The sequence below is a fragment of the Mirounga angustirostris genome, unplaced genomic scaffold, assembly GCF_029215605.1.
Source record: "Mirounga angustirostris isolate CCGP_5_RB_7025 unplaced genomic scaffold, mMirAng1.0.hap1 SCAF_1, whole genome shotgun sequence".
Classification (NCBI taxonomy): domain Eukaryota; kingdom Metazoa; phylum Chordata; class Mammalia; order Carnivora; family Phocidae; genus Mirounga; species Mirounga angustirostris.
The window spans coordinates 145887880-145908367 of NW_026991709.1; the positions used below are offsets into that span (position 1 = coordinate 145887880).

The 20488-nt window shown below is 49.0% G+C and overlaps 1 protein-coding gene across 16 annotated transcripts in view; it reads right to left on the minus strand.

The window, feature by feature from the left end:
• Positions 1-20488, minus strand: part of TRAK1 (trafficking kinesin protein 1) — a 178681-nt gene that overhangs the window by 37289 nt on the left and 120904 nt on the right. For 13 of the 16 annotated variants that reach the window (XM_054504493.2, XM_064589324.1, XM_064589308.1 and 10 more), the window contains one exon: positions 4715-4791. In XM_054504493.2, the coding sequence (XP_054360468.1) occupies positions 4715-4765 (51 nt within the window). In that variant the 5' untranslated portion in view covers positions 4766-4791. Of the gene's footprint in view, positions 1-4714; positions 4792-6293; positions 6526-19511; positions 19748-20488 lie in introns of those variants that run through there. The other 3 variants (XM_045903986.3, XM_045903978.3, XM_054504492.2) reach the window with 3 other exon arrangements.

The window sequence follows — 20488 nt, forward strand, 5'->3', positions numbered from 1 at the left end:
TGACAGTCAGACAGCAGGACAGACGCCATCACCAAAGGCAGACTCATCCATGCCTGAGAGACTACTTGCCACTGTGGTTAGATTCAACTTGCTCCCTTGTAGGTAGTATTAGCAAAGGGAGGGGAACTCTGGAAAACTAAATCATTTAAGAAGCTTCTGCTAGTTATTCTGTCCAGCTGATGTAAAAAGCAGAGGAATGGGAACACGCAGCTTAGAGAAGGAAAAAAGCTGGGGAGGGGGGGATGCCTGGGTGGCTCAGTCAGTTAAGCATCTGCCTTCAGCTCAGGTCATGATCCCGGCACCCTGGGATCGAGCCGCGCATCAGGCTCCTTACTCAGCGGGGAGCCTGCTTCTCCCCCTCCCTCTGCCTGCCGCCCCCCCTGCTTGTGCTTTCTTTCTCTCTCTGACAAATAAATAAATAAAACTTAAAAAAAAAAAAAGCTAGGTAGGAGTCTTAGCTTCTGACCAGCTACTAACCATATGACCTTGAGCCAATGGCTTCCACTTAACAAGGATCAGGTACACTCCAGGTGAGCTTTTTCCAAACAGGTTATAAACCATCAGTAGGTGGAGAATCATTTTCATAATGGCAACTGATATTTTGTTTTAGATGAAATTCAACACCACGAAATTGAAATACCAAAGTGCATTCCACATCATAAGGGTATTAGTTCATGTTTCTGCTTTTGCTTGTCCTATATTTCTTTGAGTACCAAGTCACAGCCTGAGATGCGTTTCTTACAGCGGGTATTGGTCAAAAGTTTACCTGCTCCGGATGAACCCTTCTACTGCACAGCTGTGAGATCGGGCTCTGATTGAACATCCCTGGGACCCAGTTCCCTCCTCTGTTAGATGGGGAGGGGGGGTGGTGCAGACTGGCTGAGCTACCCTTGAAAAATTCTTCTAGCATTATGATTCAGAGTTGTACAATATAAAAAAAAAAAAAAGGCAGTTTTTATTTCTAACTTTTTATATATCCATGAAATAAATCCATGCACTAGCAGCACACCTTCCCCCTTGCTTATCACAGGAGTTTCACTGAAATAGGAGCCGAGCAATGGAGGGCGAAGTACAGTTTGGGAAGACTCTGGATTTGACGGGGATTTGGCACTCTCTCTCTCTCGCACAGATGATGATCACTCTCCCTCAGTTCCCACAGTCCTGAAACCAGTCACTGCTGTCACTGCTCCCCCAGAAGCCAGCCGGGTGTCCCATCACGGGAGCCACAAATACCTCCACCTTATTCCCACAATTTGTGCCTCCCTGCATGCCTGCCAAGGCACAAAGGGGACCAGTGACTCTGCCCAATGAACCGAGATGTTTCATCTCTGTGTACTCATCCAGGCTGGCTACGGTGTCTTCCAAGGAAGGTCCTTCGCTCAGTGGCCCTTCATCACTTTGAGACTCAACATGTGTGCTTATTTGGAAGGACCCAAAGGAATGGTGGGAGGAAACCTACCTCTCCAGGCTGACTCAAAATTAGCATCTTGTGCAAATGGTTTCAGCTGGCTAACTCTCAATTAAAACTGCAATACCAGTGTCCATTTCTCTTTGGAAGAGTGGTCTCCATAAATCTCACTCAAGCCTATTGAATCTGTCTACCAGAACAAATTGTCAGACTGAATACCCAGCAAGCGCTTAAGGCCAGAGGCTTCACTGCCTCCCTCTCGGGTCTACATTGCATGCATGCATCGTGCTAAGTTCCAACAAGCACAGACATTCTTAATGCCTTGGCCACATTCTGGGTGCAGACTCCACGGCAAACAAATCAAGCAGAAATTACAATTATGAAAGCCCACTGGGCAAGGCCAGCTGGAGCACCCGAAGGACGGTGAGGGCTTCCCATGGCACACAAAAGCCAGAGCCCAAGAGCAACGGGCAGGGGAAGAAAACAGATGGGCTGTGCACTCAGTGAAGCCCCTCGCCCTCCCCATGATACCCCAAACCTCAGACATGGGGCCCTCCTCACCTTCCCTGCTCCACAGCGGGGCAGCTTTCACCCCATCTCCACCTAAAATCTAATCTTTATAGTAAAACAAAACTCTCTGCTCAGAAAAAAAATGGGGTGGGGGGTAAGAAGTTACAGTAAAACTATTTATGGATGAAATGAAAAAATTAAACAAGTTACATGGTGTCTAAAAGTTATCTAAGGAGGGCACCTGGCTGGCTCGACTCTTGATCTCAGGGCTGTGGGTTGGAGCCCCACGTTGGGTGTGGAGATTACTTAAAAGTTACCTAAAAATAGTTCACCTAAAAGTTACGGTAACTAAAAACTTATTGCAGTGGCTCTGGTTTTTCTTTACTAAGAGGACAGACTGGTTGCATTTCTCCTGGACGATTCCAGAAATGAAAACATTCCCATTTATTACAACCAGCCAACATAGGGTAAATGTTTACTTCTAAAAACAGGAAAGCAGCTAGGAAATGACCACTGGGTTAAACTACGGTGAGAATGAGAAATTACATATAAGTAATTCAGGCCCTTGGAAATAAACTATTAAAAGAGCTGGTTCCCTCATTCCTCAAGAAAATGCAGCCACCTAGGTGGATGGAGCTCATTCCAATTGCTCGCTCCCTCTTCCTGTCCGGGCTTTGCTTAAAAAGATTGTGCCTTGGCTCAGCCCCTTTTGCCAGAGGCACTCGTGCGGTCTGACACAGCCCTTGGAGATGGAGAGCAGCAAGCCTCCCACACTTTGCGGATGACTCATCTCATTCACCAGTCTCAGCATAGAAAGCATGACTAAGGGGCCCTTGGAACACCCCCTCTAAACTGGGGCGGGGGGGGGGACGGAGGAGGGGGAGGCAAGCTCTGCACAAAGATAAATCCAAAGGCAGGAAGCCAAGGCAAGCTGTGGGATCCTCTTCCCCTTAAAGGCAGAAACAAAAGCTCCCCACTGCCCACGGGCTGTGCTTTGGCATCCTGTGCACAGCCCCCCCCGCCGCCCCCAGCACCCTGCCTGCATGTGGCAGGCCTGCGAACCAAAGCAAATGATCAGAGGAAGCAGAACCAAAGCCAAGCCAAGCAAAGCACAGCCCGGTAAGACTGTCACGTGAAAGAGGCAGTTAGACTTTCACAGGGTGGGGTGGGGGGGGGCCCCACCTAGTTCCAAAGAAAGTCAGTGACTCAGAGGTGGTTCTTATCAGGACGAGGAGAAGAATGGCATTATAAATAAAATGCAGATACACACAGACCACTGCCATGATGAGCTGCTAAAAACAGAACACAGAAGGCACAACAAAGCCACTGAAAAAAGTGCCCCACAAATATTCTTTTCGCCAGAACAGGATCTGTGTGTGGCTTTGGATGCCACAGTGAGGACTTCTAAGTGTCTCTAAGTTGGGGTGGGGAGCAAAGTGGTCACGGTGGGCTTGGGATGGGGCAGCTGCAGAGAGAAACAGAAACCTCCTTGCTGAGGCTCTGGGGGCTGGAGGAGTGGAGTGGCCTTGGAATGAAAAGAACGGTCCAGATCAGAGCCCCCTCAGAAGACCTGACTTATGGCTAACAGTGTAGGGTGAGGAGTGGATGCTGGAAATACTAGGGGATCCGGACAGCATGGCACCGTTGGGGGAAATGGACACAGTGGGAAGGGGTCTGTGACGAACCATTTTCAAAAGTCAGTGGTGCCAACCAAGCTAGCCTCCCAAGTGCCTGATGCCAGCCACCATAACGGCGGCAACTGGAGCCCCACCAGAAGGCCGGTGCCCTAAAATGCCTTGCAATGGCCCTGTCTCACGATCTCCCACATTATGCTACTCTTTTCCTAGAGAAGAGCTGATGAATAGTAACATGACCCAAAGTCAACCTCGGTTCCAGAGCAGAAACGAGGTTCTAAGTTAGCAGCGGTGCCATTAAGGACTGATAATGTTTAAAGATGGGCACTTATTCAATATATACCTATAAGAACCTTCTGTGTTCTGGCCAGTTCTAGGCATGGGGGTATACATATGGTGCTCATCTGTTTGTAGAGGTATGCACAGCACCGGGATTCTCAACTGCCAACAGAATGCTAAGAAGAAACCGAGAAAACTAGGGTCTCTCAAATACCGGCAGCTAGTCCAATTCTAAGCAAGTTCCCTAATTTTTTTTTCCCCACGATGATTTTGGTTACTTCTATGCTGCATAATATCCCCTTAACCCGAAGTAAGTTTAAAAAAATTACAAAGAGGGCACCTGGGTGGCTCAGTTGGTTAAACGACTGCCTTCAGCTCAGGTCATGATCCTGGAGTCCCGGGATCGAGTCCCACATCGGGCTCCCCGCTCAGCGGGGAGTCTGCTTCTCCCTCTGCCCTCTTCCCTCTCATGCTCTCTGTCTCTCATTCTCTCTCTCTCAAATAAATAAATAAAATCTTTAAAAAAAAAAGAATTACAAAGATATAATAATGATGTATTTTTCGGACACTTTTGGATACCCTTAAAATACAGTGTTACAAAATACTTTAAGGGTTTTTAAAAATCTTAGACTGGGTATTCTAGCAAGTATTCCTATTTGGTGTCATTAATACATTCCTCTTAAAAACTAACATGCCTTGTGCGAACTACAGCTACAAAGACCTGCAGAGCTACCAGTTCAAAAACTAAAGGCATGGCCTTGTACCCCGAGAGGGCCCCATTTTGGGGATTCTTCACTGAGACCGACAATAATGTATGCTTTAATCAACAGAAGTTATAATCAGTCGATCATAAATGGTTCTTCGTCTCCCCGGAAGCACTTACCTCTTCAAGAAGCCGAGTGACAGCATCTATGTCATTATACGTCTTAGTCATCTGGCCAACTCTTTCAGCACATAAAACTGCAAGAAATAAAAGTGGCAATGAGCTACCGAGGTCACAAACCGGCCAAACAAATGACCCATCTAATAAAAGCAGTCTTCAAATCACGCCTGCATGTCGGGCACAAAGGGTCGCTGGTTTAGCCGGGTTCGACCCACACTGCGCTCAGCACCACTGGATTTCATTGCCCAGTTCCAGGAAGAGCCTCAGGGGGGCTCAGGGGATGGGGTAACTTCCAATCCTGCAAGGTTCTGACGTGTGTGTGCGCGCATGCACGTACGCGTGCACGCACTTCGTGGTGGCGCTGGGGACAAGGCGCTGGAATAGAAAGGGGTCTGGCCTCACATAAACTCAGCAAATGAAATGGGTCAGCAGCAAAGCCACCCGTGTGTGAATGATCAGAAAACATCTCAGGGTCTAGACCTTGCTAACCACAGAGACCCAACCACACGGACAGAGTGGGATCCTTTAGAAAGCGGCTATCGGTATAATTACTAAATAACAATCTTAGCTGATCATTTCATAATGCTGCAGCCCTTCCCCTCCCCTCTCCAAATGGCCTACATTCTAAGGCTATGCAACCAGTTTCCCTACCATGAAAACTAGGGTCGTAGATTCTTTTTAATCAACACCAAAAGGGTTGATACCATTCCTGCCATACACAAATACGCATGCACGCGCACGGAGTGATATTTCACCACATACATAATGGCCTGTGGTCATAAGAGGCTGCATGCAGACCACTTTAGGACGTGTGGGTCTTTTTTCTCCTTCTGTTGGAGAAAAAGGTCGTGCAATGAAAGAATAGTCTGTGGAAAAATTGCATGGTTTTATTTTAAATCAATGGCAAGGAATCGATTTGCAATTCCACAAACACCTAGAAGGGTATCACAGGTTTTATCCTGTGGAGGAAGGAATGAACGTAAATGGGTTTAGGACCCAAGTGTAAAATTTTTTAAACTTGCCACTTTTGCCCTAAATAAAGTCTTGGTAACTCTTTATAACTAAGACTCTACAAAATAATTCCTTAAGAGCCAAAGACTTGATTTCAGCTTTCATAATGACCCACATCCAGTAACAGCCCAAGCCAGGCAGTTGGGAATTAAGTGTATTACTAAGCCAACCTCCGTAGCATTGCTAATGGCAGGCAAGCTGCAACAGGAATGCAATAGGTCTCTAAATATTTTATTAAATGCAAGTAAAGATCACCCTGGTGAATGAGCTCAGAGAAATCAGATCCGTCGGAATGATTGCCTAGCTTAAGGAGACCTGAAATCTGGTTCCAAATCTGAAACCCCCTTCCAGCTCTCTCCTCCACCCGACACTTCTCTGGGAGCTGGAAAGAAGTAAACTGCTGCCTTGGGCACTTTCCTTCCCTCACCTCCAGTGGGGGCTGCCGGCTTGGAAACCGGAGGGAGATTCGTAAGAGTTGGTTTAAACCAGAATTTAATTTGATGGAGGTGGAGTCCAGCTCAAACTGCTGTAAATTGTTCGTCAGCGCGGGGTCACGAGAAATCCTTACGTGAAGATTCCTGTGCCGCTGCAGCTGTTAGTTTTCACACTGGACAACGGTGCTCTGCGGCAGTGTTGCAGGAAAAGACGCGGGCGGGCCCCCAGCCTGCTGGCCCCGCAGACAAGCATCAGCATGCCGGGCTCATTAACCGGAAACAGACCCCAGCAGGAACAAAAGGCCTCTGTGCTGAAACCGGTGTTGCGACTGGGGGCCTGCTTAGTGCCTACCCCCCCTTAACTTAGAGGACCGAGTCCTCTGCTGCTGTGGAGAAAAAGAAAACTGGGCTAATACTTGAATCGGGCTCCATGTCACCAGAAGGTGAGAGAGCAGGATTCGGGGCTGCTTTTTTCCCCCAGGATTGTATTAATCAGAAATCACACTTACATTTTTTAAGCTAACTTTTTGAATTAATCATGTGTAGTTAATCATGTGTAGATAATCACATGCAGATGTAAGAAATAATACTGAGATCCCTTATACCCTTCACCCAGTCTCTCGCGGTGCTAACATTCTGTAAAATTATATCACAACCAGGGAGGGCACTGACCTGATACAATCCATGAATCTGACTCGGATTTCCCCAGATTAATTCTTACTCATCTGAGTGTGCATGTGTGCACCCACAAGTGACTCGTAAGCTCTAACAATCCTATTACCTGTGTAGGTTCATGTATCCACCACCACAAAGATCGCTCGTGTTTCCTTTTATAAAGCTCATTTAAAAAAAAAAAAAAAGCTTTAACGTGCTTTAACCATTGACCCAGTAAGATGTACACTTGGACCAGTGGTTTTTTTCCAGCATTAACCAGTCAGACACATATTGCTGCCATGCACACAGTGACAGGAGGACAAGTGTGACCTTTCCTGTTCAGTTAGGGATGCAGAGAGACCTTCCAAAAGTCCCCAGGCCTTTGACAGAGCCCAGCTTCGGAAGTCAGGGGTATAAATGAAAAACCACTCTTGACCCCGAGCTATTAAAGCATGTGCATTGTTATTCCTGTTATGTTTTTATAAATACAAATAATCCCAATGGGGAGAAGATGTACTGATTTATAATAAAAACACAGGAAAAAAAATTAGGACAGCCATAAAAATATTGACATTTAGATAGCATTTCAAATTTTATTTATTTATTTTTTTTGTAGTGACCGTGTACTGATGGGGAAAAATATCACTTAAAATGTTTTTCAGGAAGTATACAGTCGACTACAATATAGGGTCCCGGGATCCTCCCTGATGCAGCTTTTTAGAGAAATTAGTAACAGAAGCAGCAGACCTTTACTGAGCACACTTCCTATGGCCAGGCCATGTTTAATAGCCCTCTGTATGGATTATCAATAAATACAACAGGATAGGAACTTAAACTCGCCCCATTTTAAAGTGGGAAACTGAGACCCAGAGAGGTTAAGTAACTCCTCTGATGTCAGCTTGCGAACTGTGGTGAATTTCAGTATCAGCAGAGACTCCCAGCAGGGGCAGCAGTTCACAGGGTCCCTGCTATGTCCGGGGGATTTAATGTGCTTTTTCCTTCATCCTCATGGCAACCCTGCAGGGTAGGTGCAGTCATGGTGGCCATTCCACAGATGAGAAAACTGAGACATTAAGGACCCGACCAAGGTCACGACCAAAGTCACAGCAAGTGAGGCTGCGTGGCAAGGACTGCGCGTCGGCCAGTCCGGCTCGCGTCCTGAGCTAGGGAGCCATAGACGATACAAGGGTGAGGCCGAGCCCAGCACACATCAACAACATTCAGGAAGCAGAAACAGAGCAAGAAGCATCTGTGGTGTAGGGGAGAGATCCCTGGCGCCGGGGCTCTGAGGCTTAAGTTTCCATACGAGACTCTACTAAGGTCATGAGGCCCAGGACAAGTCCTGTAACTGTGTGTCTGGATTTCTCTTCCAAGAAATGAGGGGGTAGGGGTGAGAACAATGAGGTAGGAAAAGAACCAACAATGCCTCTAAACAGTAAGACAAGTACAGACTGCACCTTCCAAGCACCGACTTTCTAGATATTCAATCTACAATAAACCATGGTCCTGTTTCTCTCTCCATGGGAACAACATTCCAAAGGGAGGTTCCAGTTCTGACCAAGGGAGCGCTTACAAATCAATCCACTTCCACTCAAAGGATGTTCAAACACCAAAGTAAAAGGACAGCCACAAACCTCTATAGTAACATGAAAAAACTAGGGTCTAAATCCTAGAAAAAGAAGTATGATACACCTACAGTAGCAAAGCAGATACACCGTACACATAGCACCCCCCTTGCCGTATCCAACGAACGTGGATCAGGCGTGCAGCAGGCTCTGTGCTGACCAGGACACAAGACCTGCGCCTTCCGAGGCACACAGAAAACAGGCCGCCCACGTGCCCCATCTGGGCAACACTGGGCAGGGGCCCAAGGTGTGCGAGGCCTGGCAAGTCCCTTTAAGGAGTCCGGACTGCCATGCTGGGAGAGCAGAAGCCACTGGAGGGTTCTCAAAGAGAGAGTGTCCATGTAAGAGCTATATTTCAGAAAAAATTCCAGCTACAGTACAGAGAAATGGGGGGGAAGGGGTGGTCAAGGCTGTTGATTAACTCAAGGCAATCCTAAATGGCTGTGAAAATAGAGAGGAGTAGTCTCTTTTCTTGAGAGAGTTAAGAGACAGGACAGGGTGGGAGGTAAATCAGAAAGAGGATTTGGGCTTCTGGCCGGGACAGGGGGACACAGGCACTCCATTTCCTAGGCCTGCTGTTCCCCAGCAAGACAGGCGCATGAGACAGAAGGTCAGAAGAATGATGGGACTGCCCCAGCGCAGTCACTGGCAAAGGGGACAGCGGCTGAGGTCACCACGGGAATAATGCGCCAGGCAGAGGGCCACGCACAACCCCCTGCAGCAGGAGACCCACCGCAGCAGGAACGCCCTCCCAGGAGCTGGAGGTGCCAAATCATGGTTTGCAAGGAGAAAAGAATCCAGTGCCTATCCTTGGGTGGGCAGGTGGAATCATGAAGCCAGATTGGAATGAGTGGCCCTGGGCTGGCTGAGCAGAGAGAGGGAGGCCTGTCCTGGGCTGTTGGCTAACTGGGGGAAGGGCAGGCGGCTTTGGCTGAAAATCAGCAATGCAAACTTTATGCAAATCAGCAATGCAAACTTTATGCAAATTAAACCGGGCCCAAAACAATCTTGGGAGAATAAATCCTGGCAGCCATTTTACAGCTCCCGATCACAGACATGAGATGCCAGCCAAGAAATCCCCAGTATCTACAAGCGGGCAGGCCCTGAAGAGAGACGAGGCCCTGCTTAATTCGGAGATGTAGCCAGTGGGAAGCTCGCGGTGACGCCCTGGGGCCTGAGAGAAACCCCCACAGGGAAGAAAACAAAGGGGCCAGGGGCAGCAGGGGTGGGGGGGTGGGGTTCCAGGGTCAGATCAGACGTGGGCAGGGGAAGGAGCCGCGGGGCCGCAGTGGGAGAAGGGGGCAGGGGCGGGGCAGGCGGTGGGGCGGCCGGAGAGGAAGTCTGACGCAGAACTGCAGGCCTCACCAGTGAAGTGGAGGGCCAGAAGGTTCCAGCACACAACCTGCTTTCCCCAGGAACCCATGCCTTCTCATCACATTAATGGGCTCGACAAGGGCCCCTTGACATTTTGGCCTTATCAGACTTCTCCAAGAAACTCTGGTTGGCAGCCCTCGCCGCTCATTTATGTACTGCACTGTGGTGGAAAGATTCTCCTGAAGCTGTGTGACCGATTAGCTCTCATCACTTCTTAACCTGATTTTGATAACATTTCTCCTGTGTCAGTTTTACATATCTTTGGAGGAAATAAATGAATGAATATTTTGCACACATACAAACGTGTGTGTATATACAGACATAAGTGCACGTATATATACAATTAAATTATAAATATGTGTGTGTGTGCACGCATGCCAAGACCTCAGGAGACACTGCTCCCTTGTAACACAAAGACCAAGTCGCCAGTATCCATGAATAGAGAGGAGATATTCATGACTGCCCACTATATTTGCATTTTGGGTTGTTTGGTTATGTGTTCTAGCTTATTCATAGGTCATTTCTTTAAATAATTAGAACATTGTTTTTCAACTTATTTTAGAACCTGATTCCAGTCCCCTCCCTGATAATTTCTCCTCTTACCTTAAAATTTTTTTTAAAAGTAAATTTTATTTTCTGTAATATTTATAAAAACCCTAAACATTGAATAAGCTTTCGATATGCCCAGTCGAGACAGGGGCCGGGAGTTAGGTGTCAGAGAGAATGGTCCACAAATCAGTGGGTTATCCCTCTCTCACTCTGACCAGGAACAGCAGCTGTCAGTTGAAAAAGCATCCCTACAGTCCCCCCGCCCCCATCCTCCAGCAAGTAAACCTAATAAGTACTTACTATCTGCCCTGCCCCTGGCAAGGGGTGAAAGGTTCAGAACCTGAAAGCCACAGGCTAAAAAGATGCCCCCCCCCCCCGAGAAATTCTAAGTGAGTCACCACCGGTGCTAAGTTTCCAGGCATTACAAAATAAATGTCCTTTATTTAAAGCTTTATCTACATGCTTTTGAATTTGGTTTGGCTTGGTGCCGCATGTGCCTATTTCCTCCTGCAGGGACCGTCTCTCACCGGCTTTTCCATCTGGGGTGTTCCTGCTCCTCCCCGTGCTCCAGCAGGACAACCGGTCCACCACTGTAAAAACTGCACCTTTCCCAGTCAGTCCTCCCTTGGAAGACAGCTAGCAGACTCCCAGACTGGGTGGATCTGGCAAAGCATTTTGATGAGGGGGACATCTTTATATTTTTTTAATTTATTTATCTGAGAGAGAGAGTGAGCAGAGCAAGCAAGAAAGAACACGAGTGGGGTGGTGGGGCAGAGGGAGAGGGAGAAGCAGGGTCCCCGCTGAGCAGGGAGCCCAACGTGGGGCTCGATCCCAAGACCCTGGGATCATGACCCGAGCCCAAGGCAGACGCTTAACCGACTGAGCCACCCAGGCGCCCTCCCTGAAGGCAGGGAGACATCTTCATTTATTTTTTTTAAAGATTTTATTTATTTGACAGAGAGACAGAGATCACAAGTAGGCAGAGAGGCAGGCAGGCAGAGGGAGAGGGAGAGCAGGCTCCCCGCTGAGCAGGGAGCCCGATGTGGGGCTCGATCCCAGGACCCTGAGATCATGACCTGAGCCGAAGGCAGATGCTTAACCGACTGGGCCACCCAGGCGCCCCAGGGAGACATCTTTAAATGGCTATTCTGCCCCAGTCACCTCGGCCACACAGTGGGTTAGACACATGTGTCCCCATACTTTTTGGCAGGGAAACTCAGGCTCTGAGAAGTCAGATGAATGGCCTAAGGCCACAGCCTTTACAAGTCCTTTAGGCCCCTACCCAAGAGAAAGGAAAACCTATATCCACACAAAACTTGTACACAAATGTTTACGGCAGCCTTACTCATGATAGCCAGAAGTGGACACAAACCCAGATGACCCTCTCCTGGTGAACGGATAAACAGAACGTGGTACGTCTGCCCCCCTGGAGAGCTACACAGCCTTCCTTCAAAAGGAATGAAGGATTGGAACACGCAGCAAGTGATGTACGCTCAGAAGCAGCCCGAAACAAAAGACCATACCCTGCAGGATGTCTTCCTATGCAGTATCCAGTACAGGCAAATGAGACAGAAAGGAAGCAGCTTAGTGGTGGCTGCCGCCGGGAGTGGGAATGGGACTAGCTGTGAGCAGGCATGAGGGAGCTCACAGAGGGAGGGCATACACATGTTCTAAAGCGGGACTAGGGTGATGGTTGTACAACTCTGAGAATTTCCTTAAAAGCATTACACGGGGGGCGCCTGGGTGGCTCAGTCGGTTAAGGGTCTGCCTTCGGCTCAGGTCATGATTCCAGGGTCCTGGGATCGAGCCCCTCGTCGCGCTCCCTGCTCAGCGGGGAGCCTGCTTCTCCCTTTCCCCCTCTTGTGCTTGCTTGCTCTCTCCCTGTCAAATAAATAAAATCTTAAAAAAAAAAAAAGCATTACACTGTCCATTTAAAGTAGCTGAGTTTTACAGTCTGTAAGTTATACCTCAATATTTTAAGTTACCAAACAACACGTAAGTACATATACTGGGACTACATAGACTGTTCCAAACACTGCCCCACTATGTGGCAGTGTAAAAGCCTTCTTTTGTTACCTCGATCCCTGACCGAGCCTTCCCCAGACCACAGTGGTGCACTCAGACAGCAAGTGATTAGCAACAGCAATCCCCCACTCCAAACCCGCCAAGGCACACAAATGTACTTTTACTTAGATGACTTCATTTAAATTTGCTCAGGGGATACATCTGTAAGGAAACCGAGAGCCACCTCAGTCCAGTTTTTGAAAAGAGGGACTCTTTCACACAGGACTCTGGGATCATGACCTGAGCCAAAGGCACACGATTCATGACCAAGCCACCCAGGTGCCCGGTTGAATGTAATTTTCACAAATGGCCCACGTCCCCTCCCACCTGGGCTATGGAAGTCACCCGAAGGCAGTGGAGTCTTATTTGGGGACCAACACATAATTGATATTCAAAAAAATAGGAAGATTTTGTTTTCTCCCAGACCAGTCTTTGGAAAGAAAGGCTCGTGTCTAACCGACACCCCAGACAGGGGTGAAAACATAAAAGCCCCAGTGTATATCTTGTCACCGCAAGAGAAGCAAATGTCCCAGAGAATCGCCTCCCCCTCCCTCCCAGCTCCCTGGGGGGTGGGGGCGGGGAGGAGAGAAGCCATCTGGAAAAGAGCAGTCTCAAATCCAATGTGACACAAAGGGATGATGAAGGAAACTGCTGAGAAAGAAGCAGAGTTCAAAGGAAAGGCATCAACTAATAAGCAGCCGTGCAAGGTGCTGGTTTGTCACCACAGCCTCGGAGCTGGTCTCAGGGACGGAGTGGTGGCAGAAGCCAAGCCCACTACAACAGCAGTCTGTCGGGCCACCGCCAGCGTGGCGCCCGGTCTGTGCGCTGGGGGGTGGGAGACGGGCAGCACTGCCAAGAGCACAGACCTGACAGTACAGTCTGGCTACATTTAGCTGCTGTTTTACTGGCTCACCTTCCCTTCCGAGGTCGGCTGAGAGCAGAGCACCACGGCAAGCTCCTGAAGAGGCAGGGCAGAAGAAACGAAACGACGGCTGAGTCTCTGTAACAAACATGCCAGCTGCTACCCTGGCCATCTTACAATGGACCCAGCACAACTCCATGACATAAATATGATCCCCATTTAACACACCAGACAGGGAGAGAGGCCAAGTGGCTTGTCCATGGACATAACCACGGACTACTGGATGCCATAATCATCCACCCCACCCTAGGCTGGAACACTCAGTGTTGATCTCTGGTGTCCTTCCGTCATTGGGATATTTAATGAGGGCTAACTTGGTGGTTAGCAATGGCTCACTGATGACTGTTCACCACACGCTGGTAGTCTGCCAAGTGCTAGAGGGCTACCATCTCCTTCGGCGTTTATATTCATCCTAGGAGAAAAGCATTACTGCTGTCCACCCTTTAGACGTGAAGAAACTGCCCAAGGTCACAGAGCTATCATGGGAGGCCCTGATCGGTGTGACCCCCATGTTGGCACACTTAACCCTACCCCATCTGCTGAGCAAATACATGAATCTCACTCTTAAGCAGGTAAGATACTTGCATAAATGGGCATAATAGAGAAGAGCAAGCAGGAAGTGCCAGGTGAGAGATGCTGTTGGGAGTTCAGATACAAGAAGACTGGGGATGGCAAGGGGTTGGGGACAGGGGCCAGAAGTGGACAGAGCAGCAAGGGGACCCCGAAAGAACACAGGCCCTAGGTGAGCCTTGTCCCTGACCAGCCCTGGGGTTATGCTGGTAGCTGCACCCCAGGAAGAGGACCACCCTGAGCAACTGACATCACTGGAGGCCTGCATGGGGTGGCCGTGGGTACCACCAACCGAAGCCCAGGCTGGAGACCAAGGTCGTGAACATCATGAGCAAACGATGCTGAGGCCACGGGTCAGCTCCTTCCTCCTGCGTGACCTACAGGAGAGAGTCCTATACGGCTCACTCACATGCTGCTGGCCATCCTGTGTCAACACAGACACCAGGGCGGGACCCTGGCGGCGCCTGCTCTGGGGCAGACATCACAACCACCTCCCATCCAGCCCAGCCCTCCACCAGCAGCCCGAGATTTCCCTCTCACACCGGAGGAATGTGCTGTTTGTGCTGCCTCTCAAGCTTCGCCTTGGAACCAGCCGGAGAACTTGAACAGCCCAGCAGGGTGCAGCTATGCACAGAGTCCCATGGGGCCGGCCCAGGGCTCCCCATCAAGCTCCAACTAGGTTCCCACTGCCAATTGGTGTTTTCTCCATCTCTGCTTTTCCGGATGATAATTACTGGTTAGTGCTCAACACCTGAAAACTGCCCTTTGTGCAAAACACTGATGTGGCCCCTTACATCCTGGCCATCAGCGGCCGCCTCTGAGGACGGGACACAGGCTCTCCTGCAGCCCGTGGGCTCAGAACACCAAAACCTGCTTTGAGAGCGCTGGGTAAACCCCAGAGAATTCCATATGCTCTTTTCCAATCCTGCCACCCTGCCAGGGATCGGGTGAGGAAACTTGCAGTTGGGTAACAGCCTCAGGAGTGTCCAGATGAGAAAACAATGACGAAATCAGGCTTCCTCAGACACTCCCTTGAGAAAGCGGTGGGAATCTGCCGCACAGCAAACCACCAGGAAGCAACCACAGAACTTCACTCTTCGCCAGTGCTTTCCTGGCGCCGATGCCAGCGCCCTGCTTGGCACGAGGCGGCACGACCTGCGACTTCACTCCAGCAGCACTGAGCCCCGCCCCCTGCCCGCTCTCACCCCGAGCAGAGGGGCCTGGGGCAAACAAGCCGAGGCCTCCTTCAAGAACGCCACGCAGCCCAAAAGGGCTTCAGGTCAATTCCGGGTCTGCGCTGTTCAGGTCCTCAGTGGGCAGAGGACACAGAGCGCAGACATTTTCTCTACTGAGGACAGTAAGAGCCAAGCCGTCCCTCGCAGCCGCGTGGTGTGAGCAAGCTGCTTCTCCTGGGAGCCCGGTGTTCCTGTGAGCACCCACCGTGTGGGTTAGAACGATTGCATGAGATGAAGCCAGGAAGGGCCTTCGACTCCAATAGCTTCGTGCCTGGCTGTGCTGGCAGGCAGACCCCAGGCAGGGTGACGGAACCCTGGACAGCGACAACCCAGCTCAGCCTCAGGTGATTTGACTGCAAATGGGAGTAGCATTTATTTCAAAGGCTGTTTTGAAGGTTAAAGGGTGACTATCACCCCCACAAGGTGACCGGAAGAGAATGTCTCCTGTATCCACAGTTACCAGAGCAACCCAAATACTAAATCCATCCTTCAGTTGTCAACCAAAACCACCGCTTTTAGATCAGTTAACAGGGAAGAAAACCACCTAAACCAGTTCAGAATCCAGGGAACAGTTATGTCCACATCCTGCACATAATTTCATTATTCAAGAGCACTTCTCTTCCACACACCGGACTTGCTTCCCATTAACTCAAGACACAGGTGGTATGACAGCGACTTGCTCTGGGACACAGGACTGGCCACAGAAACCAAACCTGCCAGACCAAAACTCCATCTTCTGGTCTATGCCCCAGACTTCCTTCAGGCCGGGAGCCAGTCTTGTGAATTTGATTTTACAAAGAAAACAGCACCTTGGCGATAAAGTGTCTTCTTTTGAGCTTACTGTCCTGAAATTATTATTATTATTATTATTTTAAAGATTTTATTTATTTATTTGAGAGAGAGAATGAGGGAGAGAGCATGAGAGGGGGGAGGGTCAGAGGGAGAAGCAGACTCCCTGCCGAGCAGGGAGCCCGATGCGGGACTCGATCCCGGGACTCCAGGATCATGACCCGAGCCGAAGGCAGTCGCTTAACCAACTGAGCCACCCAGGCGCCCCTGAAATTATTATTAACACTTCACCCCTCCAGGACACCTATAAACATTTCACTGGAGAAAGGAAGGAGATGGGATGGGAAGGAGCAAAAGAGAATTTAAATCCATCATGAGATGGCAAATATAGAGCAGTGCCCCCCTTGAATGTGATCTTAAAGTAGGGGACCTGTGTTAGGGGATGCCAACAAAGACATGTGACCACCATCAGTTGACCTGAGGGTTGGACCCGGGCACTCGGAGGCTCCCCATACCCTCCTTGTCCTTGGAATGTGGGTTCCGCTTGCCCTTCCTGCTCCCAGAGGCTGCTCCAAGGTCACAGCCTGGAGATGGTGATGTGGTGTTGAGAACACCTGCGCAGTACACATGACTGAGCTCAGTTAAGGCCTCTTTATAAACTTCTAAGGCTTGGCAGGCAGGTGTGGGGATCCACTGTCTTTCAGCTGCCCAAGGGAAGCCTCCTATGAAAGTTCTCTTTGCTTATAAAACCTGCCACCTACCCATCTGGAGTGGCCTGCCTCCTTCTTCATCTCTCCCCTACCCACGGGGAATGGGGGCGGGTTTCAGATTACACCCAGGAAGCTCCAGATGGGGCTGCGAACCAACACCCATGGTTATCTATGAAATGTGGACCAGCACAGGACAACCTACATTGGAATCAGCCAGAGGGCGTGTTAAAACCCAGTCTGCCGGGCCCCACCCCAGGGTGTCTGGCTCAGCAGGTTTGGGGCAGGGCCCGAGAACGTGCATTGCTAACACAATCCTGGGTGATGCTGATGCTGCCAGGCAGGGACCCCACTTTGAGAACTGCTAGCAAAATGGTTTAAGAGCAGAGGGTCCTTGAGCCGTTCTACACAGGTTGAAATCACTTACTAGCTCTATGACTCTGGACAAGGTCACGTAAGTTTCCTCTTATAAAATGGAAATTATAACAGCACTTAACCTCATATGGTTGTGTTAAGGATTAAATGCACAAATCCATATAAAGTACTTAGAATGTAAGTACACGACAAACATAGGGTCTCATCATCATCATCTGGCTCACAGTTTTTTCCTTAAGGTTAAAAATACGGATACAGGAAATATTTGCAATACAAAATGTTTTTCTTCTCTTGACTAGACTGTAAGACACTGCTCCAGAACCTTGTGTAGCCTTTAATTTAGAATCCTATGGTTCAATGACTGGTTTCTAAAATCATCTTACTATGCTTTACGGCGACTGCTCATCCCACACTTTCATCTGCACAGGAAGCCCCGAAAGATCTTGTTAAAAGGTGGGTTGTGACTCAGTGGGTCTGGGCCCGAGAGTCTGCATGTCTAACCAGTTCCCCGGTGATGTGGGCACACAGGCCACACGCTAGGGTTCCACAGCTGTAAGGGACATCAGCTGATCCAGGTAAACCTACAAGAGCACATGAATGCCTTTCTCCTGAGCATTTTCAGGAACCTGACTAATGCACAGTCCCCATCGACCAGCCACTTCTCCTTTCACCTCCACCGTCTCCTTTGTGAAAGGGTCAGGTCAGACACCGGGCCTCAGCATGGAGTTCCCTGGCTCTCTCCTGCTGTTCCCTTTCTCCCATGTAATGCTTCTGACAGTCCCTGCTTTCTCCCATGTAATGCTTCTGACAGTCCTGTAGGTAAAATGGGAATATTTTCAGGACAGAAACCTCAAAAGAAAAACCCTGTTGGTATATGGCCGACTATAAATAATTTTTAAAATAAAAGTTATGTTGAGACATGAAAATAGAGAAGAATTTTGAAAAGGTATTCACATTGTTTTTACTCAAGACCTAAAGAACATGCACGCACTCACTGTTTAAACATCCAATTGCACCCCAAAAATCCCTTTCCCTGGGATTTCTCTGGGTTGTGGGCAAAAGTCAAAGAAGCCCAACTAGGAAATTCACACCAAGCCTTTGGGCCTATTGTTAATTTAACACTCTCCCACTTGTCCAAAAGCAGCATCCCTCTGATAGAGCCCGATGGTGGGTTCCCAAGGTGACTTCAACATCAGCCTTTTCTATCTGGAATACTTTTCTATTTGGAATAATCCTAGGGGCACCTGAGTGGCTTAAGCATCCGACTCTTGATCTCCGCTCAGGCCTTGACCTCAGGGTTGTAAGTTCAGGCCCCAGCATGGAGCCTTTAACCAATTTGGGGCACCTGGGTGGCTCAGTCAGTTAAGCGACAGACTGTTGATTTCAGCTCAGGTCATGATCTCAGGGTAATGGCTCCCCGCTCAGCAGGGAGTCTGCTTGAGATTCTTTCTGCCCCTTACTATCCACCCCCTGCCCCGCCACCACTTACTCTCTCTCTCAAATAAATTCGGAAGGAGGGAGGGAAGGAAGGAAGTGAAGGAAGGAAGGAAGGAAGGAAGGAAGGAAGGAAGGAAGGAAGGAAAGAAAGAAAGAAAGAAAGAAAGAAAGAAAGAAAGAGAGAGAGAGAGAGAGAGAGAGAAAGAAAGAAAGAAAGAAAGAAAGAAAGAAAGAAAGAAAGAAAGAAAGAGAAAGAAAAAGAAAAAGAAAGAAAGAATTCTAAGTTTTTTTAAAAAAAATCCCTATTTAAGGTCGGTGATTAATGATTTTTTAAAAATAACACCAGCACACTATAGGAAATAAACAAACTGAGGGTTGCTGGAGGGGAGGTGAGGAGAGGGAGGGGGTAACTGGGTGATGGGCATTAAGGAGGGCGCGTGATGGAATGAGCACTGGGTGCTGTAGTATGCAACTGATGATTCACTAAATTCTACCCTGAAACTAATAATACATTGTATTATTACAATATGTATTACAATAATACAACGTAAAAAATAACAAATAAATAAAAATAATGCCAGGACAAAAACATACTTTATTTAATAATGACTCAGTCTCTTGCCCAAAACCCATTCAGCCACAAGAAAACGACTAAACCTCTTAAAAAAGAGGACTGGAATGCCACAACGGGAAAAACAACCAACTAGACAACTACTGTTATTTACAATAACATGAATGAATTGGTTAAGCAACAGAAACCAGACAAACTAATGCCCACTATTTGATTCCAGCTACATAGAGCAAGAACAAAGGAGCAAACAGATCTAAGGTGACAGAAGCCAGGACAATGGTCTCCCTCCTGGGGTGCGAGGGGCCTTCTCAGGGTGCTGGACATGCTGTCTGTGGTTTTACACGGGGGTCATTACATGCCACTGACCATGTGAGATCTATGTACTTGAAGTGACACCTCAATCGGAAAATAGAAGAGTGCTGTGAGATCAGTAGACACTAACAGGGAAAGGCTCAGATCTGAACAAAGTACAGAATTTACCCTCTTCCAAGAGGTCCAGGCTTTCATGCTGCTCACGGGAGAGCTTCCTCTCTTCATCCTGGTAGTCATACTCAAAATGCTCTTCTTCCCTTCCCACGTCTCTCAAGGACATTGCTGAAGTCACCCCAAAGCCCAAACATTGCCCTAAGGGTCGGTTCTTGGGGTAGGTCCCAGCTGTGTGCCCAGAGGAGCCATCGGAGTCCAGGCCCCTGAGGCACACGCGAGGCCTGGGACAGGGCAGAGGACATTCCCTGGCTGAGCTGGAGTGGAGGGTGTGCACAGGGAATTGGCCCAGCGTCACCCAGGACGGACCGGAAGGGGGCGGCTCCCAGGAGCTGGGAGGAGGGATGGTGTGGGGCGGGGCGGGGCGGGGGAGAAGCACCTACCAGAATGGGAATGCCCTGCCTGCCCCTGGGTGACCTTGCCAGGTGCTGTGGACGCAAAGGGGAGGCAGGCTGCCAAGTGCAGGGCTTTAGGTTAAGCTCTCCACCTCCAGATTCTTCTCCCCACTCTTCCTCCCCTCCAGAAGCAATGAGGAATGGTAGCTCCCTGGAAGTTTCATAGCAACTGCACAGGGCAATACCAAACAAGCCTTAAGCAGTACACCTGTCTCAAGGTAGGACTCCAGCAGAGGAACCGCCCTGGTGAATAATTGCCCAATGCCCTCAGATTAGAGAAGTTTGGTGGGCACACTCCAGAAGCTGAGACCAATCTGCCTTTTTTTTTTTTTTAAGATTTTATTTATTTGAGGGGTGCCTGGGTGGCTCAGTCATTAAGCATCTGCCTTCGGCTCAGGTCATGATCCCAGGGTCCTGGGATCGAGCCCCACATCGGGCTCTCTGCTCAGCAGGGAGCCTGCTTCTCCCTCTCCCACTCCCCCTGCTTGTGTTCCCTCTCTCTCTGTGTCTCTCTCTGCCAAATTAATAAATAAAATCTTTTAAAAAGATTTTATTTATTTGAAAGAGAGCATGAGCAGG